General features: G+C 40.2%; 1 protein-coding gene across 2 annotated transcripts; it reads left to right on the forward strand.

The window, feature by feature from the left end:
* The first annotated feature begins 83 nt into the window (after positions 1–83).
* CUNH5orf22 (chromosome unknown C5orf22 homolog) lies at positions 84–25,743 on the forward strand. 2 transcript variants are annotated; one of them, XM_033179274.1, is made up of 9 exons: positions 84–282; positions 2,079–2,224; positions 3,552–3,701; positions 6,071–6,500; positions 8,757–8,819; positions 9,087–9,208; positions 12,640–12,706; positions 19,458–19,597; positions 23,654–25,743. In XM_033179274.1, the coding sequence occupies exons 1-9, from the start codon at positions 202–204 to the stop codon at positions 23,781–23,783; spliced, it is 1,329 nt and encodes a 442-aa protein (XP_033035165.1). In that variant the 5' UTR covers positions 84–201; the 3' UTR covers positions 23,784–25,743. The 2 variants fall into 2 exon arrangements, with proteins under 2 accessions (XP_033035165.1, XP_033035166.1); XM_033179275.1 differs by lacking the exon at positions 2,079–2,224 and having other exon boundaries at positions 144–282.

The following is a 25,743-nucleotide window of genomic DNA, read 5'->3' on the forward strand; positions in this document are numbered from 1 at the left end:
CAACGAAAGCGATGGACATCTAGACCAATCGTCAGCAAAGAACCCTTTGGAGCCCGCCCCCTCCTTCTACGTCCTCCAATCCAAAAACACAACCGGGTGAGGGAGCGCTTCCGCCCGGAGAGGGCAGGCCGGGTTGAGCCGGCTTTCCCGGGTCTTGTCCAGCTGCCGCCGCTTTGCTGCAAAGCTGACCCGCGCAAAAACATGAGTGACTCCGCGGGAGGGCGCGCTGGTCTTCGGCGTTACCCCAAGCTCCCAGTGTGGGTGGTGGAGGATCATCAAGAGGTGAGTGGACGGCGGCCGGGCTCTGGGGCAGAATCAGCGGAAACCGTGACGCTCAGAGGACCAAGCAGACGGCGCAACCTTAGCATCGGAGGCCAGAGAGTCTGGCCTCCCGATTCGGTTAAACTGCCCGATTCCGTTGCTGTGGGGAGGACCCCAAAACAGCTAACTAGGAAGAATAAGAACTAACATTTATGGGAGCTTCCTACGAGTCGAGGCAACTTATTCACCTCGGTTTGCCCCCAAATCCCAGGACCAAACAACTGGTGGCGTCGGGATTCAAACCTGGACAGGCTGGCTGCAGAGCCCTGTGACCGTAACCTGCAATTAACTCTGGCTTCCAAGTGTCTCCTGGAATCGCCACGACAACCCTGCTGTTTAGATGGGAGGCCTTATGTGGACTCTGATGTGAAATGGGGACAGTAATCGTAGGACTCACAGGGCTGTTAGGAGTATTATTGTATGCATATTGTGTTTAAAACTCTTTTTTTTTTTTTTTCCTTTTTTGAGACAGAGTCTCTCTCTGTTGCCCAGACTGGAGTGCAGTGGCGCGATTTCGGCTCACTGCAACCTCCGCCTCCTGGGGTCGAGCGATTCTCCTGCCTCAGCCTCCTGAGTAGCTGGGATCACAGGCACACATCACCGTGCCCAGCTAATTTTTGTATTTTGAGTAGAGACGGGGCTTCGCCATATTAGCCAGGATGGTCTGAACGTCTGACCTCACGTGATTGGCCCCCGTCGGCCTCCCAAAGTGCTGGGATTACAGGCGTGAGCTGCTACACACGGCCCATATTGTGTAAAAAATATATATTTTAACACGGTGCCCCGCATAGATAAACACTAAAAGGGGTTTCCGTGTTTATGGCCGTGCTGATTTACAGTAGCTAAATTGGTGTCTTAATCTAGACTTATCCAAGTCAACAAAGGAGGCCCATGGATCTAATAAATTTGTTTTAAAGTGGCATCAGTAGGCTTGGGATGGGAGGCGGTTCTATGGATGTTAAAACATAAAAGGGATTTACTGATACTGACAGTTAATAGGAGAGGAAGATAGGTTTCTCAGGACCTGGATATAGTGTCTATGACCTTGAGATAATGAGAAAGCCTAGGTTAGACGGTGCTTTCAAATTAGGTATTAAACCTAGAATTAGAGAAGATGTAAGAGGAGAAATGGCCTTTGTGGACCACCTAGCCCAACCCCACCATTCTAAGGGTACCAAAAAGACCCTAACCAGTCTGGACAGCAGAGCGAAATCCCATCACTACAAAAATAGAAGTGAAAAAATTAGCTGGGCGTAGTGGTGCATGCCTGTAATCCCAGCTACTCAGGAGACTGAGGTGGGAGGATCGCGTGAGCCCAGGAGCCCAAGGCTGCAGTGAGCCATGATCACACCACTGCTCTCCAGGCTGGGTGACTGAGCAAGACCCTATCCCTTTTTAAAGGAAAAAAAAATGCTTTGAGACCTAGGATACCTTGAACACCTAGTTAATGTTAGGGCAGGCATTAAGCGGTAGTTTGTTCCTGAGCCCCAGTCCTGGTCTGTTTCCCCACATGACCTGTTGAGTTCTAGGTGGCAGCAGGAAGGCAGCTAGAGGTGCAGGTTGGAAGTTCTGAGGATGAAGTAATGCTCGAGATTATCATCATCTGCACCATCTACAATAAATTTTATCTTTTTCCACTTTTCAGCAACATAGTATGCTTTCAATTATGTGCATTACTTAGCATTTTTCAGTCTGCAGTTGAGTGTGTGCTCATGGTTTCAGTGTTAATTCTGATTGTGTGCCTGTGTGTTTTACAGGTTCTACCCTTTATATACCGGGCCATAGGCTCAAAGCATCTTCCTGCCAGTAATATAAGTTTTTTACATTTTGACTCACATCCAGACCTCCTTATTCCTGTGAATATGCCAGCAGACACTGTGTTTGATAAGGAAACACTCTTCGGGTAATATGTGATTTTATTCATGGTCTTTTGTGTTTGAAGTAAAATTTGTGGTAGATAATAAGTAATTATAGGAAATAGACTGCTAAACTCAAGGGTTTGGGGGGTTTTTGTTTGTCTTTTTGCCTTTTCATTTTATTTAGAACAAGTGTTGACAACTTTCTTAAAGAGCCAGGTTAGTAAATATTTTAGGTTTGCTGGCCGTATGGTCTTTGTTGCAGCTATTTATCTTTGCCTTTGTAGTGTGAAAACAATCACAGGCACTGTGTAAACAAATGACAGTAGCTGTATTCCAATAAAACTTTATTTACAAGCTGGGCATGGTGGATGAACCTGTAGTCCCAGCTACTCAGGAGGCTGAGGTGGGAAGATCACATGAGGCCAGCAGTTCCAGGCTGTGGTCAAGCCTGTGGATAGCCTCTGCACTCCAGACTGGGCAACACAACCAGACCCCATCTCTTGAAAGAAACAAACCAAAAAAACTTTGTTTACAAAAACAGCCTGGCCAATGTTTAATCCTTTTAATATTTGCCTTTATAGAGACCATTGGATTCTCATGTCTATTTCTGCATTTAGTCCATTGCCATATGTTGTTTTGGTTGAAAAATATGATGAAAATTCAGGCTTTCACAGACATGTAATTGGAAAAGGAAAGAGTATTTTCATAGCCTCTTCAGATAATTGTGAATATTCTTTGATAGTGCATCAAAACTTGAAAAGTAGTAGTTTATTTAAGCTTATTTGAAATGTAGAATTCAGCAATTCAGTATCAAGTGTGAATAACCATAGTTTATTGATCACTCCTTTCAAGATAAATGGTGTTCACCTCAAATTTCAGTCACAACAAGTGCTTTTCCTTGAGACAACTGTTGTGCTTCAAACTATGTAGCAGGAGAGCTTTCTGTGCATCTCTCATTTTGCCACACAGAATATTGTAAAATGTATACTCAAGATGGAAATGTAATAAAATCAAGATGTTCTCAAATGAAACTTTTATATTTATTTATTTATTTATTTTGGCAGTGGTTGGTAACGAGAAATATAGTAACTACTAACAGTTTGGTGCTGCTGCCTTAATTAATGTTGGAACATTAACCCACCAGTGCCTTTGTACCATCTTTGCAAATGTCAATAAGTGAAAACAGGAAATAATACCTTAGTATTTTCATGAAAATAGTTTTGTAATAGTGATGTCCCTGAAAAAGTCTCAGGAACCACTCAAGGGACCATACTTTGAGACCTGTGGTCTTAAAATGTTGTGGATGAAATTACACTTGGGGAAAAAAAACACCTTAAAAGTTCTAATGTTGTCTCTCTATTTCTTTTCCAGAGAATTAAGTATTGAAAATTGGATTATGCCTGCGGTTTATGCTGGCCATTTTTCACATGTAGTATGGTTTCATCCCACATGGGCTCAGCAAATCAGAGAGGGAAAACACCACTTTTTAGTAGGTAAAGACACTTCTACCACAACAATCAGGTAATTTCCTCAGATTTGTGAATATGGATGTGATTGAACATTTCTTATTTTGGATTCCTATAATAACTTCATAAGTCTCTGCACACAAATAGGATCAGATTAAGCCTCAGCTTCTCCAAAGAGTTCTCAAAACATGAAGAACAAACTTTTAAGTCTCTTGATGTTCTTCATGTACCATTTATATTTAGTTGCTGGTCAAATTAGATTTTGAATGTGATCTTTAGCGCCTGCAATTTGGGCTTCATTGCTGATTAACTCCTTAAGCCATTGAAGTATTTTATAGATTTATATATTCAGTAGTACATTTTACTGTTTCCTTTCAATGTAACTGTTGTCTGCTGAATTTGCTGCGGTGGCTCACCCTGTAATCCCAGCACTTTGGGGAAGCCGAGGTAGGCAGATCACGAGGTCAGGAGATCGAGACCATCCTGGCTAAAATGATGAAACTCCGTCTCTACTAAAAATACAAAAACAAAATTAGCCAGTCATGATGGCGGGCACCTGTAGTCCCAGCTACTCGGGAGGCTGAGGAGGCAGAATGACGTGAACCTGGGTGGCGGAGCTTGCAGTGAGCTAAGATCGTGCCACTGCACTCCAGCCTGGGCAACAGAGTGAGACTCCATCTCAAAAAAAAAACAAAAACAAAAACAAAAAAAACAATAATTAGCAGTGAAAGGGCAAAATTATCTCACTTTGATTTTTTTATAAATCCAACTGCTGAATGAGTAGATTTAGGGCTTTAATTTTCTTGATTATAATATAATTAGTTTCAGATAAGTACTTAATCTAAAGTAAATTACAGTATCCTCTGACTTGAGATACATGTGCAACTGTTTTTATTGTATAAGCTATTTAACCAATGTTTTCTGTATCTTGCGATAGTATAATACTTTTAGAAATATCAATATGTTCTTGACTTTAAAATTCTCTTGTAATGGGATAAATATTTTAAGCAGTATAGCCATAACGTTCTAGAACCTTAGGGATAATGGAATGAAATGGTAATTGAAAATCAGATAGTCTTCCTCTCTGAAAATGATACTTTATTTCTAATTTATTCTTAATGACACAATTAACTTTTGTGGTATATATTCTTATCCACACAAATGGCTTGGTTGTGATATATGAAAATTGTATTTATTTCCGATATAATTCAAAAGAAATAATTAAGACTCAGCATATAAATATTGTACATACTACAGGTATGTGTGAAATAGTAGTAGGGTTTTTATTGAGTACTTCAGTGGGTAGGCCTGATTTAACCTACAAAATCAAATAATTTTCAGCAATCTGACACAGACATTTGAAACTCTGTGTGTGATTAACAATTTTGGAAGATTTTGATGCATGATTTTGGTTAATCCTGCAAGTAAAAATTTATGGAATAGACACATATACATGTAGGTGTTCAGTTTGACAAATATTTTTATGTTTGTATGATAGGAACATGGGAAAACTGCTGTTATTAAAAAGAATATTAATTTAGGTTGGGGGATACAGCCTCATCTTAGGGTTGTACAGTTTTAATAAGCTTGGACATTAGTTTACTATGTCATTAATCTGTTTTTGGAAAATAGCTTTTAAAGTTTACAGCTGTGTATGCTGGGACAGGGCAAGTGGGAGAGGGCAAGTGGGAAATAAATATTAACCATTATTTTAGGTGGGTAAGGCATGCCTCTAGAAGAAGTATTTGGCTTCACTGTTCAAAGTATTTACCGAGTCACCTTTCATATTGAAAATACTATGGTTATATAGAAATTAACAAAGCTCTAAAATATGTCGGGGAGTTTCTATCAAGAGAAATTATTTCCAGATGAAATTTTTCTCTTCAGTGATTTTTTGGATAAAGATGCAGCTGGTATGAGAGAGAACAAAGGAACACTGGCTTAAACAAGAGAGTTTATTCTTGTATTAGAATTCAGTGTACACAGTCCAGGCCTATGTGGCAGCTCTAGAGTTTGGGGAACCCTAGTTCCTTCTATCTTTTTGCACCACCATCTCTAGAATACTGCCCTTGTCTTTATAGTCCAAGGTGGCTTGCCACCTCTGTGTTCATATGCCAGTCAGCAGGAAACAGGAGAGCAAAGCTCTGTATGCTTTTCTTCCATTCACAACCACTGGCCTGAATTTAATCACATGGCCACACCAGGCTACAAGGCAGACTGAAATGTAGTCTTTATGTGGGGCAGCTGTGTGTCCAGCTAAGAATTTGAGGAATGCTATTTCTACAGAAGAACAGGAAGTACAAATACTAGAGACTGCTCTCAGTTTTTGTCAAATAGATCCGTTCTTATATTTCTGCCATGCCATAGTGAAATGTCAACTAATTTGCCCATTCTTCTTAAAAATTGTTTTTTCCTCTGATTCAGGGTTACAAGTACAGATCATTACTTCCTAAGTGATGGTCTGTATGTACCTGAAGACCAGCTAGAGAACCAAAAACCTTTACAATTGGATGTAATTATGGTAAAACCTTATAAACTCTGTAACAATCAAGAAGAAAACGATGCAGTGTCTTCTGCTAAGAAACCAAAGCTAGCCCTGGAAGATTCGGAAAACACTGCCTCTACTAACTGTGACTCTTCTTCAGAAGGACTGGAAAAGGACGCAGCAACACAGAGAAGTGACCAGACTTGCCTAGAACCATCATGTTCATGTTCTTCTGAAAATCAGGAATGCCAGACTGCCGCCAGCACTGGGGAGATTCTGGAAATTTTAAAGAAAGGGAAGGCATTTGTTTTAGATATTGACTTGGATTTTTTTTCTGTGAAGAATCCCTTCAAAGAAATGTTCACTCAGGTAAATATTGTATTTTTAACACATAGATCTTGAGAATTGTATGGCTTTTCTCTAGATGAGGAGTCAGCAAACAGTTTCAACCGACAGCTAGCAATTATTTTAGGCTTTGGGGTTCACATTCTCTACTAATACCCTTTTCTGTTGTTTTCTAAACCTGTTAAAGTTGTATATACCATTCTTAACTTGAGGGCCATACAAAAACAGGCTATAGGCTGTGGATTGCCAACTCCTGCTATAGATAGTATTCATTATTTTTCATTTATTAATTTGGGTAATATATACATGGGTGATGGATAAAAATTAAATCATACAGTACAGGTATATACAGTCAGCCCTCTGTATCCATGGATTTAACCAGCCACAGATAGGAAATATTCAGAAAAAATAAAAAACAACTAGAAATAACAAGAGTAAAAAATAATACAAATAAAAAACAATACAATATAACAACTATTTACATAGGATTTACACTGTATTAGATACCATAAGTAATTTAGAGATGACTTAAAGCATATAAGAGGGTATGCATAGGTTATATGCAAATACTACACTATTATATATCAGGGACTTGAGCATCCACATATTTTGGTATCCACAGGAGGTCCCCGAACCAATCCCCCACAGATACCAAGGGACAAATGTACATTGAAAAACAGCACACTCTCTTATCCCTATTCCCTCAGTTCTTTGTTTCAGAAACAAATACTGTGATCAGTTTCTTGTGTATCTTTCCAGAGATATTCTATACATGAATCCTGTATAACAGATTATTCCTTAAACAGTGACGTGCCTGATTACTCACCTAAATATTTGTAGTAAATATTTGTAATGAAAGTTTCTAGAAGGTTACATAAGAAATTCAGTGGCAGTTATTCATTTTAGAGTGCTATCAGGAAACCTGGAAACACAGGGATTTTTATAGCTTTTAGACCCTTTGGTACAATAGACTTTTTTAAAAACATATATTACACTCTATTATTTAGTAGCAATTTTTTCAATATCATTAGGAAAGACAGATGTTCATCTTTTGTTTTTTTAAGAGCATGTTCAGGCTGGGTACGGTGGCTCACGCGTATAATCCCAGTACTTTGGGAGGCCAAAGCAGGAGGACCACTTGAGCCAAGGAGTTTGAGAACAGTGTAGGCAATGTAGCAAGACCCCATCTCTATAAAAAAAAAAAAAAAAAAAATTTAATCTAACCAGGCATAGTGGCACGTGCCTATGGTCCCACTACTTGGGAGGCCAAGATAGGAGGATCACTTAAGCCTGGGAGGTCAAGGCTGCAGTGAGTCATGATCACACCCCTGCACTCCATCCAGCCTGGGTGACAGAGTGAGACTCCATCTCAAAAAAGAAAAAAAAAAAGAAGCATGTTCAAAAGTTAGGGGAGTTAAGTTCTATTGTCACCTCTACTGTTTATTAGCTATATGATTTTCGGAAAATTACTTAATCTTTCTGACCCATAGTTTCTTCAAGTACCAAATCAGAATAATAGTCATACCCAACTCAGGATTGTTATAATGAATAAAGCACTGAAGATGTGCTACAACATTGTGCTTAATGAATTTTAGCTCTTGGGTATAACCTCTTTCCGAGAATACTCCTAAATAGGATTACTGGGGCCAGGTGTACCCACCTATGTAATGGATCCATGTAGCTGTGCTAAACAAGGGGAAACATTATCCTACAAAGTTTGTATAGCAAACCTCTTTCTCCCCTTAGTGGAGCCTCCTGACCGAGGTTCTATGTCTTTGATATTCTGCCTCCAGTATTGCCTTTGTACTTCAGAGTTCTCTTCTGTTGTTAGAGAAATGGCTGCAAAGTGGACATGGGGAGTTCTTTGTTGTTGTTATTAAAGATACGTATATTTCCTGTAAACAGCTAAAGTCTGTTTATATCCTAGGACATGCCATTTATATAGTGGAATATTATTTAAAATATTTTCATGTCGTGACCCATTAGCCACCAAGTATGCTTCCTTAGGTAATTTTTACATAGTATTGTCATGCCCAGCTGGATAGAGTTGCCTTGAAGAAGTAATATTTACAGTAAAATAAATTTTACAATATTTACAATAAAATTATTACAATAAAAATCTAAAGTATACATTTTGCCTCATTCTCCCATACAAACCTTTAAATAATTATCTAAGATGTTCTTGTATCACAAGCAAGGCTGTCTCTTCCTTAAAGCATATCATTAAAAATTTTTAACTTTTTTTCTTCTGGTATGTGGATTTTTTGTTTTGTTTTCCAGGAAGAGTACAAAATCTTACAAGAGCTGTACAAATTTAAGAAACCTGGCACCAACCTAACAGAGGTATCCTCCATTTGTTTCTTTGGGGTTTTATTCATTTATCATATAACTAATAATATCTTGCAAATTACTACAGTGATCTCAAAGACTGATGAACGTGAGTGTGTGTGTGTGTGTGTGTGTGTGTGTGTGTGTGTGTATTGGCAAAGCCTATGGTTAGTCCTTGAAAATTGTGTTTTAACTAATAGAGCCAAGTTTTTTTTGTAATGGAATGTTGCTCGTTTTTTGAAAGAATAACTATATAATCTCAGCTTTTCAATGTATTTAAAGGAAGATTTGGTAGATATTGTTGATACTCGAATTCATCAGTTAGAGGATTTAGAAGCCACTTTTGCTGATTTGTGTGATGGTGATGATGAAGAAACTGTACAGAGATGGGCTTCAAACCCTGGGTAAGACTCTCAAATATTTTTTCCCCCAACTCTACTAACTTTCGGTCCTAGATATGTTCCTAAATTTGCAAGATACATTGCTTTTAAAAACTTAGTATTCAGCTTCTTGGGATGCTGAGGCAGGAGAGGATCACTTGAGGCCAGGAGTTCCAGACCAGTCTGGGTAATGTAATAAGACCCTGTCTCTAAAAAAAAGTTTTTTAATTAGCCAGATATGGTGGCACCTACCTGTAGCCACTACAGCCACTGCTCGCAGTTACTTGGGAGGCTGAAGTGGGAGGATTGCTTGAGCCTAGGAGTTTGAGTCTGCAGTGAGCTGTGATCATGCCACTGCACTCTACCCTGGGTGACAGAGACTTGTCTGAAAAAAGAAAGAGAGAGAAAAAAGAATTAGTATTAAATTTCAACACATTTACTAACAACAGTAGACATTATTGAGTATTTTCTGTGTACTTTTTTTTTTTTGAGACAGAGTCTCGCTCTGTCGCCTGGGCTGGAGTGCAGTGGCCAGATCTCAGTTCACTGCAAGCTCTGCCTCCCGGGTTTACGCCATTCTCCTGCCACAGCCTCCCAAGTAGCTGGGACTACAGGCGCCCACCACCTCGCCCAGCTAGTTTTTTTTGTATTTTTTTAGTAGAGACGGGGTTTCACCATGTTAGCCAGGATGGTCTCGATCTCCTGACCTCGTGATCCACCCGTCTCGGCCTCCCAAAGTGCTGGGATTACAGGCTTGAGCCACCACACCCGGCCTGTGTACCCTTTATCTAATATTTTTCCTTGCCTTATCCCATATACTCGTTACAACAGCCTTATAGTTTTATTCTTATTATGTCAATTTTATAGATGAAAAAACCAAGGTTAAGGAAATTGCCCAAAGTCACATAGTAAGTGGGCATGTTTTTAGTCTTTGTGCGGTAGCTGCCCCTAAATATGAAATACTGTACGAGGTCTTAAAGAGAATTAAAGATGAGTAGTACATAGACATTCCCTGTTCTACGTAGAATAAGAAAAAAATACTAACCTAACAACAGAAAAGTAAATTACTTGACAAGTAAATTACAGTGCAAAAACTTGGCTGGGTGCAGTGGCTCACACCTGTAATCCCAGCACTTTGGGAGGCTGAGGCGGGCAGATCACGAGGTCAGGAGATCGAGACCATCCTGGCCAACACGGTGAAACCCAGTCTCTACTAAAAATACAAAAAAAAGAAAAAAGTAACTGAGCGTGGTGTCGGGCGCCTGCAGTCCCAGCTACAGGAGAATACAGGAGGCAGGAGAATGGAATGAACCCGGGAGGCGGAGCTTGCAATAAGCCGGGATCACGCCACTGCACTCAGCCTGGGCGACAGAGTGAGACTCCATCTCAAAAAAACAAACAAACAACACACACACAAAAAAACCCCAGTGCAAAAACTTACCTTCTTTTAAGGAAAACCCAAATATAAGTGGAAGGGTATTTTCAATCTCTTAACATGAAGGAACAGTATTTGAAGGCTAGATTCTCCATCAGGTCATTTATTTGACTGACTGTTCATATTACCTTGAAAGTGTGAAGAGAGTTCTTTTTCAGTAAAAGTCTTTGGTATTGAAGCTGGCGTGAAAGAATATTGACATAAATATTACAGTGATTTTTCTCTAAAATAATTCTTAAATCATGTAATCTCAAACGGCTAGAAAACTAAAATAAAACCATTCAGACAAACTTTTTGTCCCCATGAGCATAGGAAAACCAGAACTAGCTTATTTTAAAAGTAATCTCCCACAAACTGTCATATTATTCTCTCTAGTGTAAACAAAAGAAAATCAGTTGTAAGATAGCAAGATAAAATGGGAAATTAGAATCAATAATACTTTAGGCCAGAACATGAACAACCAGTAAGATTTGTCATGTTATGGTTATTAAAAATAATTCAGCAGATCTCTAGAAGAATATGGAAGAACCTGGAACAGTGGTTGCCTCTGGGAAAAGGAATTCTATGGCTAAATGATGAAGTATATGAGTGATAAATTATTTCTTTTGCTATGTGCATGTATTATCTATTCAAAATACTCATTGTAATTTTTACTTAAAATATTCAGAAGCATCCCTAAAATGTAAACATCATAAAGCTTTAATTATTGACACTAACAAAGCAGTGATGTGGAAGAATAATTCAAAGTAATATTAATCACATCAGTAAGTATTGATTAGGCACTTTAACATCAGTTAATGGCCAGGCGTGGTGGCTCATGCCTATAATCTGAGCACTTTGGGAGGCCAAGGTGAGCAGATCACCTGAGCTCAGGAGTTCGAGACCAGCCTGGATGACATGGTGAAATCCTGTCTTTACAAAAAAATACAAAAAATTAGCCAGGCATGGTGTCATGCACCTGTGGCCCCAACTACTTGGGAGGCTGAGGTGGGAGGATCACTTGAGGTCAAGGCTGCAGTGAGCTGAGATCGCACCACTGCACTCCAGCCTGGGTGACAGAGGGAGGCCCTGTCTCAAAAAAAGAAGGAAAAAAACATCAGTTAATGCTTTTTCCTCTTTAGTATAGGGTTCTAAAATGATTCCCTCTTTTTTGAAATGATAGAAGAGGGAGATAGAGAAGTAAGTCACAGGACAGGAGTCTTCCTAGAAATACTGAAAAAAACCTATTATTTTGTTATTTAATGAAGTCTCAAGCTAAGTTTAAAACTTTAACAACAACAACAAAATAGGCCTGGAAACCTTGGAATCCTAAGTCCAGCCCACAGACTTCCACTGAAACCCACTCTGCCTACTGAGCATGCCCATTGAGCTTCTCGTCACCAGCAGAGAGTTCTATCGCAGACTTGAAGATATGATGAGACTTGCAACAGTAGTGAGTTTAGGCAGTGCTTGGTATTGAAGGGAGAAAAAATAGCATAAAGGAAAAGTAGATGACACTGAAAGAAAAGTCTCCCCAAACTAATCATGACCCTAAAGAGCCAGACCCTCAGCATGGAGGCTTCACTATGTCTAGGGAAGTGAGGTGGTTGGTTAGGGTCCAGAGGCCTAGAAAATGTCATTAATAAAAAGGAAAAAGTAACAGGACAAGTGGGCAAGCAGGCAAGCCTCCATGCCTCCTTTTTTCTTTCTTTCTTTACTTCCAGCAAATTAGTGAATATTTGTGGAGGAGGAATTAAAACGCTAGAAGCATTAGCCAATCAGAGCTTCCAGAAGGTCCACCTAAACTTAATACCTTAAAAGCATCAATGTTATATCAGTGTTATATCAATGTTTTGGGTAAGAAAACAGGAAACTTTTATTTCTTAATATTTTAAGATATTTGAACAGCTTTATCTTTTATTTCCCAAGTACGATATGAAGCATGTTGTTATGGTAAATGTTAGTATAATGTATCATTTACTATTGTCATTTTAGTTGCAGTGGTTGTGATGTTTAATTGAGTGGGATGACTTTTTTCCAGAATGGAATCACTAGTTCCCCTTGTACAGAGTTTGAAAAAACGGATGGAAGTACCAGACTATGAAATGGTAAATATTTTATATTAACGTGTAAAATTGACCCTTTGTAAAGACAATTTTCTGGGTAGAAGAATTTGCTTTTTGTTAAAGTGGTTCGTTTTTGTTTGTGTTCCTGTGAAGTGTGAAATAATTATTAAGAAAAGAAATGAGGGGAAAAAATACATACATTGAAACAGAATACTGTTTTCCTGGAAAAGTTTTCCAGGAAAAACATTTTTTCCTCAATTTTACATATGAAGCAAAAGTCCTGTGTATTTTTTTAGTTTTGTCTGTGGTCAGATCTCTCTTCACCAGACAAAAGAAAAGTACACAATTTCTAAAATGGTCCATTTTTTATTGATGAGTATTTATACTCCCTTCCTCCTTCTTTTCTTCCCTATTTAAAAACTTTTCTGTTTGTAATCCCAGCACTTTGGGAGGCCGAGACGGGCGGATCACGAGGTCAGGAGATCGAGACCATCCTGGCTAACATGGTGAAACCCCGTCTCTACTAAAAATACAAAAACTAGCCGGGCGAGGTGGCGGGCGCCTGTAGTCCCAGCTACTCGGGAGGCTGAGGCAGGAGAATGGCGTAAACCCAGGAGGCGGAGCTTGCAGTGAGCTGAGATCCGGCCACTGCACTCCAGTCCGGGCGACAGAGCGAGACTCCGCCTCAAAAAAAAAAAAAAAAAACTTTTCTGTTTGTAAAAACCGTAAGAAAAGAAAAAAGAGAGAGCTGTGACTAGCATATTTTAAATGTGTTAGCTGTTTGTCAACAGGGATCTGAATGCTATAGCCAAAGATACTTTTAGTCATAATTTATTTGTATATCATTTTGCAGTCTTTGAAGCATATATTTTCCCATTTGACCCAGTACTTGAGATGAGAAAGCTACAGCTTAAAATATTCAAGCGTCCGGGCGCGGTGGCTCACACCCATAATCCCAGCACTTTGGGAGGCTGAGGCCAGCAGATCACGAGGTCAGGAGATCGAGACCATCCTGGCTAACATGGTGAAACCCTGTCTCTACTAAAAATAACAAAAAATTAGCCGGGCATGGTGGCGGGCGCCTGTAGTCCAAGCTACTCGGGAAGTTGAGGCAGGAGAATGGTGTGAACCTGGGAGGCAGAGCTTGCAGTGAGCCCAGATCGCGCCACTGCACTCCAGCCTGGGTGACAGAGCGAGATTCCATCTCAAAAAAAATTGTTCAAGTGACTTTTCTCAGATTTGATGCCAGGGCTAAGACTTCCAAGTCCTGCCTCTTAGTGTGGTCTTTCTCTTACTTCAGTAAGCTGAGTTTGCATATTTTATTTACTTATGGAATACAATCAGACCACTTTGACTAAAACTGAAGTATTGATTTAAGTATTGATTACATTTATAAGAATTTGCTGGTATTCTTTAAAATAAGAGGTGTCTGTTTTCACACTGCTGATAAAGACATACCCGAGACTAGGCAATTTACAAAAGAGATTTAATGGACTTACAGTTCCATATGACTGGGGAGGCCTCACAGTCATGGTGGAAGGTGAAAGGCATGTCTTACATGGTGACAGACAAGAGAAGAGAAAGCTTGTACAGGGAGACTCCCGTTTTTAAAACCATGAGATCTCTTGAGACTCATTGACTGTCATGAGAACAGCACAGGAAAGACCCACCCCCACAATTCAATCACCTCCCGTCGGGTTCCTCCCACAACATGTGGGAATTGTGGGCATTACAATTCAAGATGAGATTTGGGTGGGGATACAGCCAAACCTTATCATTCTACCCTTCGCCCCTCCCAAATCTCATGTCCTCACGTTTCAAAACCATTCATGCCTTCCCAACAGTCCCTCAAAGTCTCAACTCATTTCAGCATTAACTCAGAAGTCCACAGTCCAACATCTCATCTGAGACAAGGCAGGTCCCTTCCACCTATGAGCCTGTAAAATCAAAAGCAAGTTAGTTACATCCGAGATACAATGGATGTACAAGCATTGGGTAAATACAGCCGTTCCAAATGGGAAGAATTGGCCCAAACAAACGGGCAATGCAAGTCTGAAGTCCATCTTCAGTCAAATCTTAAAGCTCCAAAAAGATCGTATTTGACTCCGTGTCTCACATCCAGGTCACTCTGATGCAAGAGGTGGGTTCGCATTGTCTTGGGCAGCTCTGCCCCTATGGCTTTGCGGGGTACAACCTCCCTCCTGGCAGCTTTCATGGGCTGGTGTTGAGTGTCTGCAGCTTTTCCAGGTACACGGTACAAACTGTCAGTCGATCTACCATTCTGGAGTCTGGAGGACAGACAGTGGCCCTCTTCTCACAGCTCTACTAGGTGGTGCCCCTAGGGACTCTGGGTGGGGATCCAACCTCACATTTCCCTTCCACACTGCCCTAGCAGAGGTTCTCCACGAGGGCCCTGCCCCTGCAGCAAACTTCTGCCTGGGCATCCAGGTATTTCCATACATCTTCTGAAATCTCGGCAGAAGTTCTCAAACTTCAATTCTTGACTTCTGTGCACTCGCAGGCTCACCACTAACTGGAAGCTGCCAAGGCCATCCTCTGAAGCCACAGCCCGAGCTCTATATTGGTCCATTTTAACCATGGCTGGAGCAGCTGAGACACAGGACACCAAGTCCCTAGGCTGTACACAGCACTGGGACCCTGAGCCCTGCCCATGAAACAGTTTTTTCCTCCTAAACCTTCAGGCCTGTGACGGGAGGGGCTACCGCAAAGGTCTCTGACATGCGCTGGATACATTTTCTCTATTGTCTTGGGGATTAACATTTGGCTCCTCGTTACTTATGCAAATTTCTGCAGCCAGCTTGAATTTCTTCTCAAAAAATGGAATTTTCTTTTCTTTCACATTGTCAGGCTGCAAATTTTCCAAACTTTTATGCTCTGTTTCCCTCTTAAAACTGAATGCCTTGGCCAGGTGCGGTGGTTCACACCTATAATCCCAGCACTTTGAGAGGCCAAGGCAGGTGGATCATTTGAGGCCGGGAGTTCAAGACCAACCTGACCAACATGTCGAAACCCCTTCTCTACTGAAAATACAAAACTTACCTGGGTGTGGCAGGACACACCTGTAATCCTAGCTACTCAGGAGGCTAAGGCAAAGAATCGCTTGAACCTGAGAGGCGAAGGCTGCAGTGAGCCGAGATGGTACCACTGCACTCCAGCTTGGGTGACAGAGCAAGACTCCATTTCAAAAAAAAAACTGGTTGCCTTTAACAGCACCCAAGTCTCCTCTTGAATGTTTTGCTGCTTAGAAATTTCTTCCACCAGATATGCTAAATCATCTCTCAAATTCAAAGTTCCACACATCTCTAGAGCAAGGGCAAAATGCCACCAGTCTCTTTGCTAAAATATAACAAGAGTCACCTTTGTTCCAGTTCCCAGCAAATTCTTCATCTCCATCTGAGACCACCTCATTCTGGATTTCATTGTCCGTGTCATCAGCATTTTGGTCCAAGCCATTCAACAAGTCTCTAGGAAATTCCAAACTGTTCCACATTTCCCTGCCTTCTTCTGAACCCTCCAAACTGTTCCAACCTCTGCCAGTTCCAAAGTTGCTTCCACATTTTCAGGGACCTTTTCAACAGCGTCCCACTCTACTGGTACCAATTTACTGTATTAGTCTGTTTTCACACTGCTGATAAAGACATACCCAAGACTGGGCAATTTACAAAAGAAAGGTTTAATGGACTTAGTGTTCCACATGGCTGGAGCAGCCTCACAATCATGGCAGAAGGTGAAAGACACATCTCACATGACAGCAGACAAGAAGAGACAGCTTCTCTGCAGGGAGACGTCTGTTTTTAAAACCATCAGATCTCCAACCGGGCACAGTGGCTCACACCTGTAATCCTAGCATTTTGGGAGGCCGAGGCGAGTGGATCACCTGAGGTCAGGAGTTTGAGACCAGCCTGACTAACATGGAGAAACCCCATCTCTATGAAAAATACAAAATTAGCCGGGCATGGTGGCGTATCCCTATAATCCCAGCTGCTCGGGAGGCTGAGGCAAGATGATCGCTTGAACCCAGGAGGTGGAGGTTGCGGTCAGCCAAGATTGTGCCATTGCACTCCAGCCTGGGCAACAAGAGTGAAATTCCGTCTCAAAAAAAATAAAACCATCAGATCTCGTCCGGGCGCGGTGGCTCACACCTGTAATCCCAGCACTTTGGGAGGCTGAGGCGGGCAGATCATGAGGTCAGAAGATCGAGACCATCCTGGCTAACATGGTGAAACCCCATCTCTACTGAAAAATTAGCCAGGCGTGGTGGTGGGCACCTGTAGTCCCAGCTACTCCGGAGGCTGAGGCAGGAGAATGTCATGAACCTGGGAGGCGGAGCTTGCAGTGAGCCGAGGTCATGCCACTGCACTCCAGCCTGGGTGACAAAGTGAGATTCCGTCTCAAAAAAAACAAAACAACAACAAAAAAAACCATCAGTTCTCCTGATACTCATTCACTGTCATGAGAACAGTGCAGGAAAGACCTGCTGCCATAATCACCTCCCACTAGGTTTCTCCCATGACACATGGGAATTGTGGGAGTTACGATTCAAGATGAGATTTGAGTGGAGATACAGCAAAACCATATAATGAGCAAAAGAATATTTTGGTGAAACCTGAGCAAATCCAAGACTTACACTGTTCTGTTTAATTTTTTTTTTTCCGGGAGCATACATTCAAGTTACCCTGAATAAACGCTTCCAAGACTTACTTTTTTTTTTTTTTTTTGAGACGGACTCACTCTCTGTCGCCCAGGCTGGAGTGCAGTGGCGTGATCTTGGCTCACTGCAAGCTCCGACTCCTGGGTTCACGCCATTCTCCTGCCTCAGCCTCCCGAGTAGCTGGGACTACAGGCGCCCACCACCACACCCAGCTAATTTTTTGTATTTTTAGTAGAGACAGGGTTGCACCATGGTCTCGATCTCCTGACCTCATGATCCACCCACCTCGGCCTCCCAAAGTGCTGGGATTACAGGCGTGAGCCACCGTGCCCAGCCAAGACTTACATTTTTTAAGAATGGTATTTAAGATCATTGCAAGATACTTAAGGTTTGAAAATATTTTGAGGCCAGGAGCGGTGGCTCACACCTGTAATCCCTGCACTTTGGGAGGCCAGGGCAGGTAGATCACTTGAGCCCAGGAGTTTGAGACCAGCCTGGGCAACATGGCAAAACCCTGTCTCTACAAAAAGTACAAAAATTAGCCAGATGTGGTGGCACACGCCTGTAGTCCGAGCTACTTGAGATGCTGAGGCAGGAGGATTGCTTGAGCCTAGGTGGTTACAGTGAGCTGAGATCGTGCCATTGCACTCCAGCTTGGGCAACAGAGTGAGACTTTGTGTCATATTTAAAAAGAGAAAGAAAATGCTTTGAGTGCATACAATATTATCAAATATGTCTGCAGGCAGGTCTGCTTTAATCATTACATTGCATCTGGATTTTTTTCGCTGGGTGGGTTTGATGTTTTTTGGGGGACGGAATGGCTAGGGTTCAGTCACAGATTATGTAATCAATTATGATGTGCCTACAGCTGCAGAGAGAGAACGCTAAATTTACTATTTTGGCAAAATGAACATTCAGAATTCATCCTTTTATCACACTGACTGATTATTGCCAGTTAAACTGTGGATGTGTATCCAGAGCCTCTAGTAAAATAGTTGATTAGTGTGTTTTTTCATGCTTTGACTTGTATACTCCAGGCAAAACTATGACATAGTTAAGTTCCATTTTTCAAAACATTAAAGTTAAGGTTGCAGAATGGTAGCGTGTGAGCCACTTCTAACTTTCAGGCAAGTTTAGTTTAGTGCTGAGACTGGATATCATTCATTTAAATTTAAAACACACATGTAGATAGCAGTAGTTTATGGTTACACATAAAGGATACACAAGAAAACAGTTAAATAAGGTAGGACAAATTTATCTTGTATCCTCTCAAAGCTTGGAATATAGTACTAGTTGCATGTATTAATATTTTAAAAGTAAAATAATGTGTTAAAAATGAGATGAGAATATTATGTACAGTTTTGTATCAACTTTTTTTTTTTTTTTTTGATACGGAGTTTCACTCTTGTTATCCAGGCTAGAGTGCAATGGCACGATCTCAGCTCACCGTAACCTCTGCCTCCCGGGTTCAGGTGATTCTCCTGCCTTAGCAGAAGCTGGGATTATAGGCATGTGCCACCACACCCGGCTAATTTTGTATTTTTAGTAGAGACGGGGTTTCTCCATGTTGGGCAGGCTGGTCTCAAACTCCCGACCTCAGGTGATCCACCTGCCTCAGCCTCCCAAAGTGCTGGGATTACAGGCATGAGCCACCATGCCCAGCCTCAACTTTTTAGAATCTAGATGAAATGGATAATTTGATAGAAAATGCAAATTACCAAAATTAACTCAAGTAAAGACCAATAATCATAAAATAAAGAAGGAAAGAATTATTCTAAGAAGAGGCATCTGGCCCAGACAGTATATAGGTGAGTTCTACCAACACTTCAGAGAGCAGATAACTTTTATGACATAGAAACTGTTAGGGAAAAAATAATCCCAAAGCATAAAGATATTAAAAATTAAAAGTTTGTCATATTTAAGGTGTTGGATATTCCAGTTACCCTGATTTGATCTGTATATGCTATTATGAATGTATTAAATTATCACATGTACCCTGAAAATATGCACATCTTTTATGTATCAATAAAAGTAAAGATTTGTCAATAAGGCCATTGATGATTAAAGAAGCTTATAAAAACAACTGTCATACAGTGTAATTTTTAATTGTCTTATTTTCAGGTTCACCAGGCTGGTTTAACCTGCGATTATTCAGAACTTCCTCACCATATCAGCACAGAACAAGAAATAGAGTATCTTATTCAATCTGTGCATTATTTACTGAAAAATTTGCCAAATCCTACTCTTGTGACAATTGCAAGGTAAGTGTGTTCAGCAGAATAATAGCAAACCAGAGATGTGCACATCCTAATCTCTGGAACCTGTGAATGTGTTGCATTATATGGAAGAAGGGAATTCTCAGTGTGATTAACTCAAGGATTTTGAGATGTGGTGGTTCTCCTGGATTCACCAAGTGGGCCCAATGTAATCACAAGGGTCCTTAGAAGAGAAAGGCAGGAGGGTCAGAATCAGAGAGAGTGATTAGAAAATTCTGCCCTGCCGGCTTTGAAGATGGAGGCCATGAACACAGGCAGCCTTTAGAAGTTAGAAAAGGCCAGGGGACAGATTATCCCTGGGATCTTACAAAAAGAATGCAGCCCTGTCGACACCTTTATTTTAGGACTTCTGACCTCCAAAAGTATATGATAATAATTTAGTGTTGCTTTAAGCTACTAAGTTTGTGGCAATTTTTTATAGCGGCAGTAGGAAGCTAATACAATTTCTATAGGTAAATATAATGATTACTAATAAAATAATACGAATTTTTTTTACCTACTCAGCTCAAAATTTAGATGTTGTATTTTCTCTTCCCTGGTTTTTTTGTCTGTTTGTTTGAGAGGAATTACGCTCTTGTTGCCCAGGCTGGAGTGCAGTGGCACAATCTTGGCTCACTGCAACCTCTGCCTCCCGGGTTCAAGCAGTTCTCCTGCCTCAGCCTCCCAAGTAGCTGGGATTACAGGCATGCACCACCACGCCTGGCTAATTTTGTATTTTTCATAGAGACGGGGTTTCTCCATGTTGATCAGGCTGGTCTCAAACTCCTGACCTCAGGTGATCCGCTCACCTCGGCCTCCCAAAATGCTGAGATTACAGGCATGAGCAACCGCACCTGGCCTTTTTCTCTTCCCTATTAGTGATGATATGCAAACAATGTAGTTATTGTTATCTTGTCTTTGCAATTGGTAAGATTCAGATGAACACAAGAATTCTCATTTCTGTGTCCTACCAATTAATATTTAGCTGTTGCCATGTTTTAAATTTGAATATAATTGCTGAATAGTTATAACAATTTAATAATGCTTTCCTATGTTAATTTTTGGGCTGGTTTTGTATGGAAGTATGAGGTTCTAAAATAAGTACTTTAAGTACCAGGCTAATAATATGTAATTCATGACAAACATTTTGTAACATCCTTTTCATTCTGAAACCTCATATAATGTAACCTACCTATATGTAATTTAAATATATATAGATAATATTCATAATATATGTAGATAATATACATTATATATGTAATATAACCTACTATACACATAATACCTATACACATAGGAGGAATTAAAGTAATTGATAATAAAATATATTAAAATGCCAAACTAGACTCACATATTTAAGACATGCAGTTAAAAATGTACTGTAGCAGTTACACTACATGATGTAAATGTGGCAGTTACAAATGCAGATACCATGTGTTGACCAGATGCCATGAACAGCATTGCCATAATGACATTTTTTCAGTCATTGAACAGCCTCTTCATAAGGATCTGCAATTAAAGTCCAGTCTTTCCCCAATTTACAGTGTAGTTACGTTCCTGGAAAATTTAGTTCATATTTAATGCATTTTTTAAAAATACTTTTCTATATAAAAAAGTGTTCAGTTCTAGGCTGTATTCATCTGTTTTCGTGCTACTGATAGAGACATACCTGAGACTGGGCAATATACAAAAGAAAGAGGTTTAATTTAACTTATAGTTCCACGTGGCTGGGGAAGCCTCACAATCGTGGCAGAAAGCAAGGAGGAGCAAGTCATGTCTTACATGGATGGCAGCAGGCAAAGAGAGAATGAGAACCAAGCAAAAGAGGTTTCTCCTTATAAAAGCCTCAGATCTCATGAGATTTATTCACTACCACAAGAACAGTATGGGTGAAACCACTGCCATGAGTCAATTATCTCCCACCAGGTCCCTCCCACTGCAATGGGAATTATGGAAGATACAATTCAAGATGAGATTTGCATGGGGACACAGTCAAACTATGTCATAGGCTCAAAAAATTAAAAATCACTTTTTCACTTACATGAGTACTCAGTAGACTTTGAAAACATTCAAGACACAGGACAGCTATTCATATTGCAGGATGATCCTGCCTGTTGCAAGCTTCTCTAGCAGCCCAGCCCTCTTGTCCCAGTCCCCTAAATGTCAGTAGTGTCCTCTATTCATTGTGTCAATCAAAAATGTACTAAGATTTTCAAAACACCTTCATGGGAGTAGCTCCCATCAAGAACCACTCTAATAGTGTTTAAAGAAGTCAAAAATTTGCCAGGTGCAGTGGCCTCACACCTGTAATCCTGGCATTTTGGGAGTTGGAGGTGGGTGGATCGCCTGAGCTCAGGAGTTTGAGACCAGCCTGGGCAACATGGCAAAACCCTGTCTCTACAAAAAAAAAACAAAAACAAAAAAAAAATTAGCTGGGCATGATGGCATGTGCCTGTAGTCCCAGCTATTTGTGGAGCTGAGGCTGCAGTGAGCCAAGATCATGCCACTGCACTCCAGCCTGAGTGACAAAATGAGACCCTGTCTCAAAAAAAAAGTCAAAAATCTTTCCAAAAGTATTGCAGTACTCTTTATTTGTTAAGACTTATAAATTGAGTTTTTACATATGACACTTTAAAATAGGTCTTGCTGAGCATAGTGGCTTACACCTGTAACGCCAGCACTTTGGGAGGCCAAGGTGGGTGGATTGCTTGAGCCCAGGAGGTTGAGGCTGCAATCAGCCATGATCATGCCACTAAACAACAAAGGAAGCTGTTGTCTTGAAAAATAAAGTAGGCCTTTGTCCATATGTATATGTTAGTATTTAATAAAGTTTCTCAAGCCAGACCTGGTAGCTCACCCCTATAATCCCAGCACTTTGGGAGGCCAAGGTGGGCAGATCACCTGAGTTCAGGAGTTCAAGACCAGCCTAGCCAACATGATGAAACCCTGTCTCTACTAAAAATATATAAATTAGCCAGGCATGGTGGCAGGCACCTGTAATCCCAGCTACTCAGGAGGCTGAGGCAGAAGAATCGCTTGAACCCAGAAGGTGGAGATTGCAGTGAGCCAAGATTGTGCCACTGCACTCCAGCCTGGGCAACAGAGCAAGACGGTCTCAAGAAAAATTTTTTTTAAAAATTAAAGTTCTCTATATTATTTATTGTGTCTTAAATTTTCACATCAAGCCACAACAATAACCTGGTTAGCAGAGTGTGGAGTTTATCAGTGGTCTTACAGATTATCTCTTTAGGTTTGAAATACTTGTACTAAGGAGTAGGCCAGATAACTAATTCTAGTTCCTTCTATAAAGATTTCTGTGCTGCTCTTCTCACTCTATCCTCTAGAAGGCTTTATTCACCCTTATCCAGAACTAGGAGACACTGGTTAATCCAGTTGTAATTGGCAGCAGCATTGTAACTGCCCAGCGCAACTCAGATTGTAGTTGGTAAGTTCTGAAGACTCCCAAAATACAGATATCTGCCCCAACCTACTTTGCTTTTTTCTGCTTCCTACTGCCTAGGAAAGTAAATCCAACACCAGCACATCGCCACATTTCATTTTGGACCAAGCCATGGATCCTTTATAATTTTGTGGTTAACAAATCATTTTTAGAAATAGAATCCTTTTATCAGTTGGAAAACCTCGACTCTCATCATTTCTAGCCGTAGCACACACATAATAAAAGATGTCCCATCACTAAGATACTAAGCCCCTGTATTCCCAAGCAACATCTCACTTTCAGGCAAACAGTGATCTAGCAATCAAGCACTAAGGCTCATGCCACATTTCACCTTGCACAGGTTAATCTGTTTGTTTCAGATATCTTTAAAGGGATACTAATTGTGCCTCTTTCATAAAGTTGCTGTGAAAATTAAAGAACATAATTTATGTGAGGTGCCTAACACAAGGTAAACCTTTACTAGCTTTCAACTGATATTGATCCAAAATTCAGCACACCTTAATTTCTGTTTTACATTGAAATCAACACATGCAGCTTTTCCTCACAGTATGATTTTATCCTATGTGTATTTTTCTTCTTTCTCTTTCTCTTCTTGGTTCTAGGTCAAGTCTGGATGATTACTGTCCTTCTGACCAAGTTGACACCATTCAAGAAAAGGTCCTCAATATGCTACGTGCCCTCTATGGAAATCTAGACCTCCAAGTGCATGCAGCAGAGTCTTCTCCATCTTAAAACAAACAAAACATTAGGCTCCTATTGTATCTTGGTTTGGTAACAGGCCTTTAATTAATTTATTTGTAAATGAGTCTTCCAGAGAACACTGTTTTTATATTAACTTTCAACTGAAATCTTTCAGATATTTTGAATCTCTAAACAACTATTGTCAGTTGTGAAATGATGGTAAATTTTTTGGCATTAAGTCTAATAACCCCAACTGATAGAACTGTTGCTTATCTGTCTTCCTTAAGTTTTTTTTTAGGGTTTTTGTTTTTTCCACTTTCCCCCCAGGTCTGTTGGACTGTATGAGATTCATTCATACTTCATTTATTCATTGAACTAATATTTATTAAGCACTTACATATACCAGACATTATTAAGTGCTGGGGTATATGGTAACGAACAGAATAGACAAGGCCCCTGCCCTTTCAGGGGAGACAGATGAGAAATAAATTATGGGTTATGAGAAATGTTATGAAGGAATGGACAACAACAGACATGTCTTAGTACTTAGGACACCCAGGCCTTATAGGAAAATAACATTCTCTTTTTTTTTTTTTTTTTTAATTTTATAAAATTAGAGATGGGGTCTCACCATGTTACCCAGGCTGGTCTCGAACTCCTGGGCGCAAGCAATCCACCTGCCTTTGCCTCCCGAAGTGCTGGGATTACAGGTGTGAGCCACCGCCCCAGCCAGAAACTAACATTCTCAAAAGCTACTATGGAAAAAAACCCACAAATTTGCCAATCTGTGAAATTATCACAGGAAGTCTACCTTTCCAAGGAATTTGGCATTGTGGTCCTGCTCTTGCCAAATGCTCTCCAGCATTGTTGGTATCAAGGTGGTCTGGTTGAGTAAACTTGACCAAACAAAAATTAACTGTTTTTTGCTTTTCTGATTTTGTTTCTGTTTTTGTTTTGCTAATCAAAAAAGTCCTTCAGGGTCTTTTGTGTCTCCAGGCAGTCATTGTAGATCAATAATACAGTCCCTAAGAGCCACTTTATTGGCAAGTCTGGATTGATACTTTTTTCAGATAAACCAGCTTTTTATGTAAATAGTAAGGAAAAAGGTAAATCTTTAATTCTGACCTGCCGTAAATACCCAAAGATATAAACTGTCTTCCAGCACCCTCTTCATGACTAAGACATCCTTCTTGAGTCACTCTTAATCATGAAACTGGATTTTCTCAATTTGCCAGTCTTCTGTTCTTTAGTATCTCTTTAGTTCAGTAATTTTTACCTACCTACTTGATTTATTTTCCTTTAAAACGTGAAATGACATTTAAAGAAAAACACCCATCATTCCTCAGTCCCTACACAGCAGTTCTTTTCACTCTTGCATGTAACTTTCAGGCCACATGTGTTCCTACAGAGTTGCATGTAACTAAAATTATAGTGTGCTGCCTGACTTTGTGCTAATAACCAAGGACACACATTATCATTGCCTCCCAGTGGATGGCACCTGACCCCATTTTTCCAAGGATTCTATTTTCCAGTGAATTTTTTGTCACCGAGTTAATTTCCCAAGCGTGATAGCATGAATGCTTATTTATGTTGTGAAAAGCAGAGCAGCCTGACTCAGCTTTCCATTTTGATAAAACAACATGTGCCAAAAAAAGGGTTTATTTTCTTGGTAAAATCAGAATCGTAGAATTGTGCTATTTTTAATTTTTAAAATTTTTGGTTAGAGCGTATAGACATTACTTTTATGGTTATTTTGTGTGCTAAATAAAGGGTATGTTTTGAACTATAGCACTAATTAATGTGTGTTATCTCAGTATGTTGATGGCTTTGATTTTGTGAGTGGTTAACTATTCATTTATTATGATTCCCATAAACTCTGATATGATTCATTGTGGTTTTAACTCAGGTTGAATAAAAGCATCCGTTTCTTTTATAGGAATGTTTGTTTAATTCTCATGTTCTGTGATCATCTCTTTGAGAATAAAATTCAGTCCCTAATAGTTGAAAAGAA

The sequence above is a fragment of the Trachypithecus francoisi genome, unplaced genomic scaffold (assembly GCF_009764315.1).
Source record: "Trachypithecus francoisi isolate TF-2019V2 unplaced genomic scaffold, Tfra_2.0 Lachesis_group2, whole genome shotgun sequence".
In the NCBI taxonomy this organism is placed as follows: Eukaryota; Metazoa; Chordata; class Mammalia; order Primates; family Cercopithecidae; genus Trachypithecus; species Trachypithecus francoisi.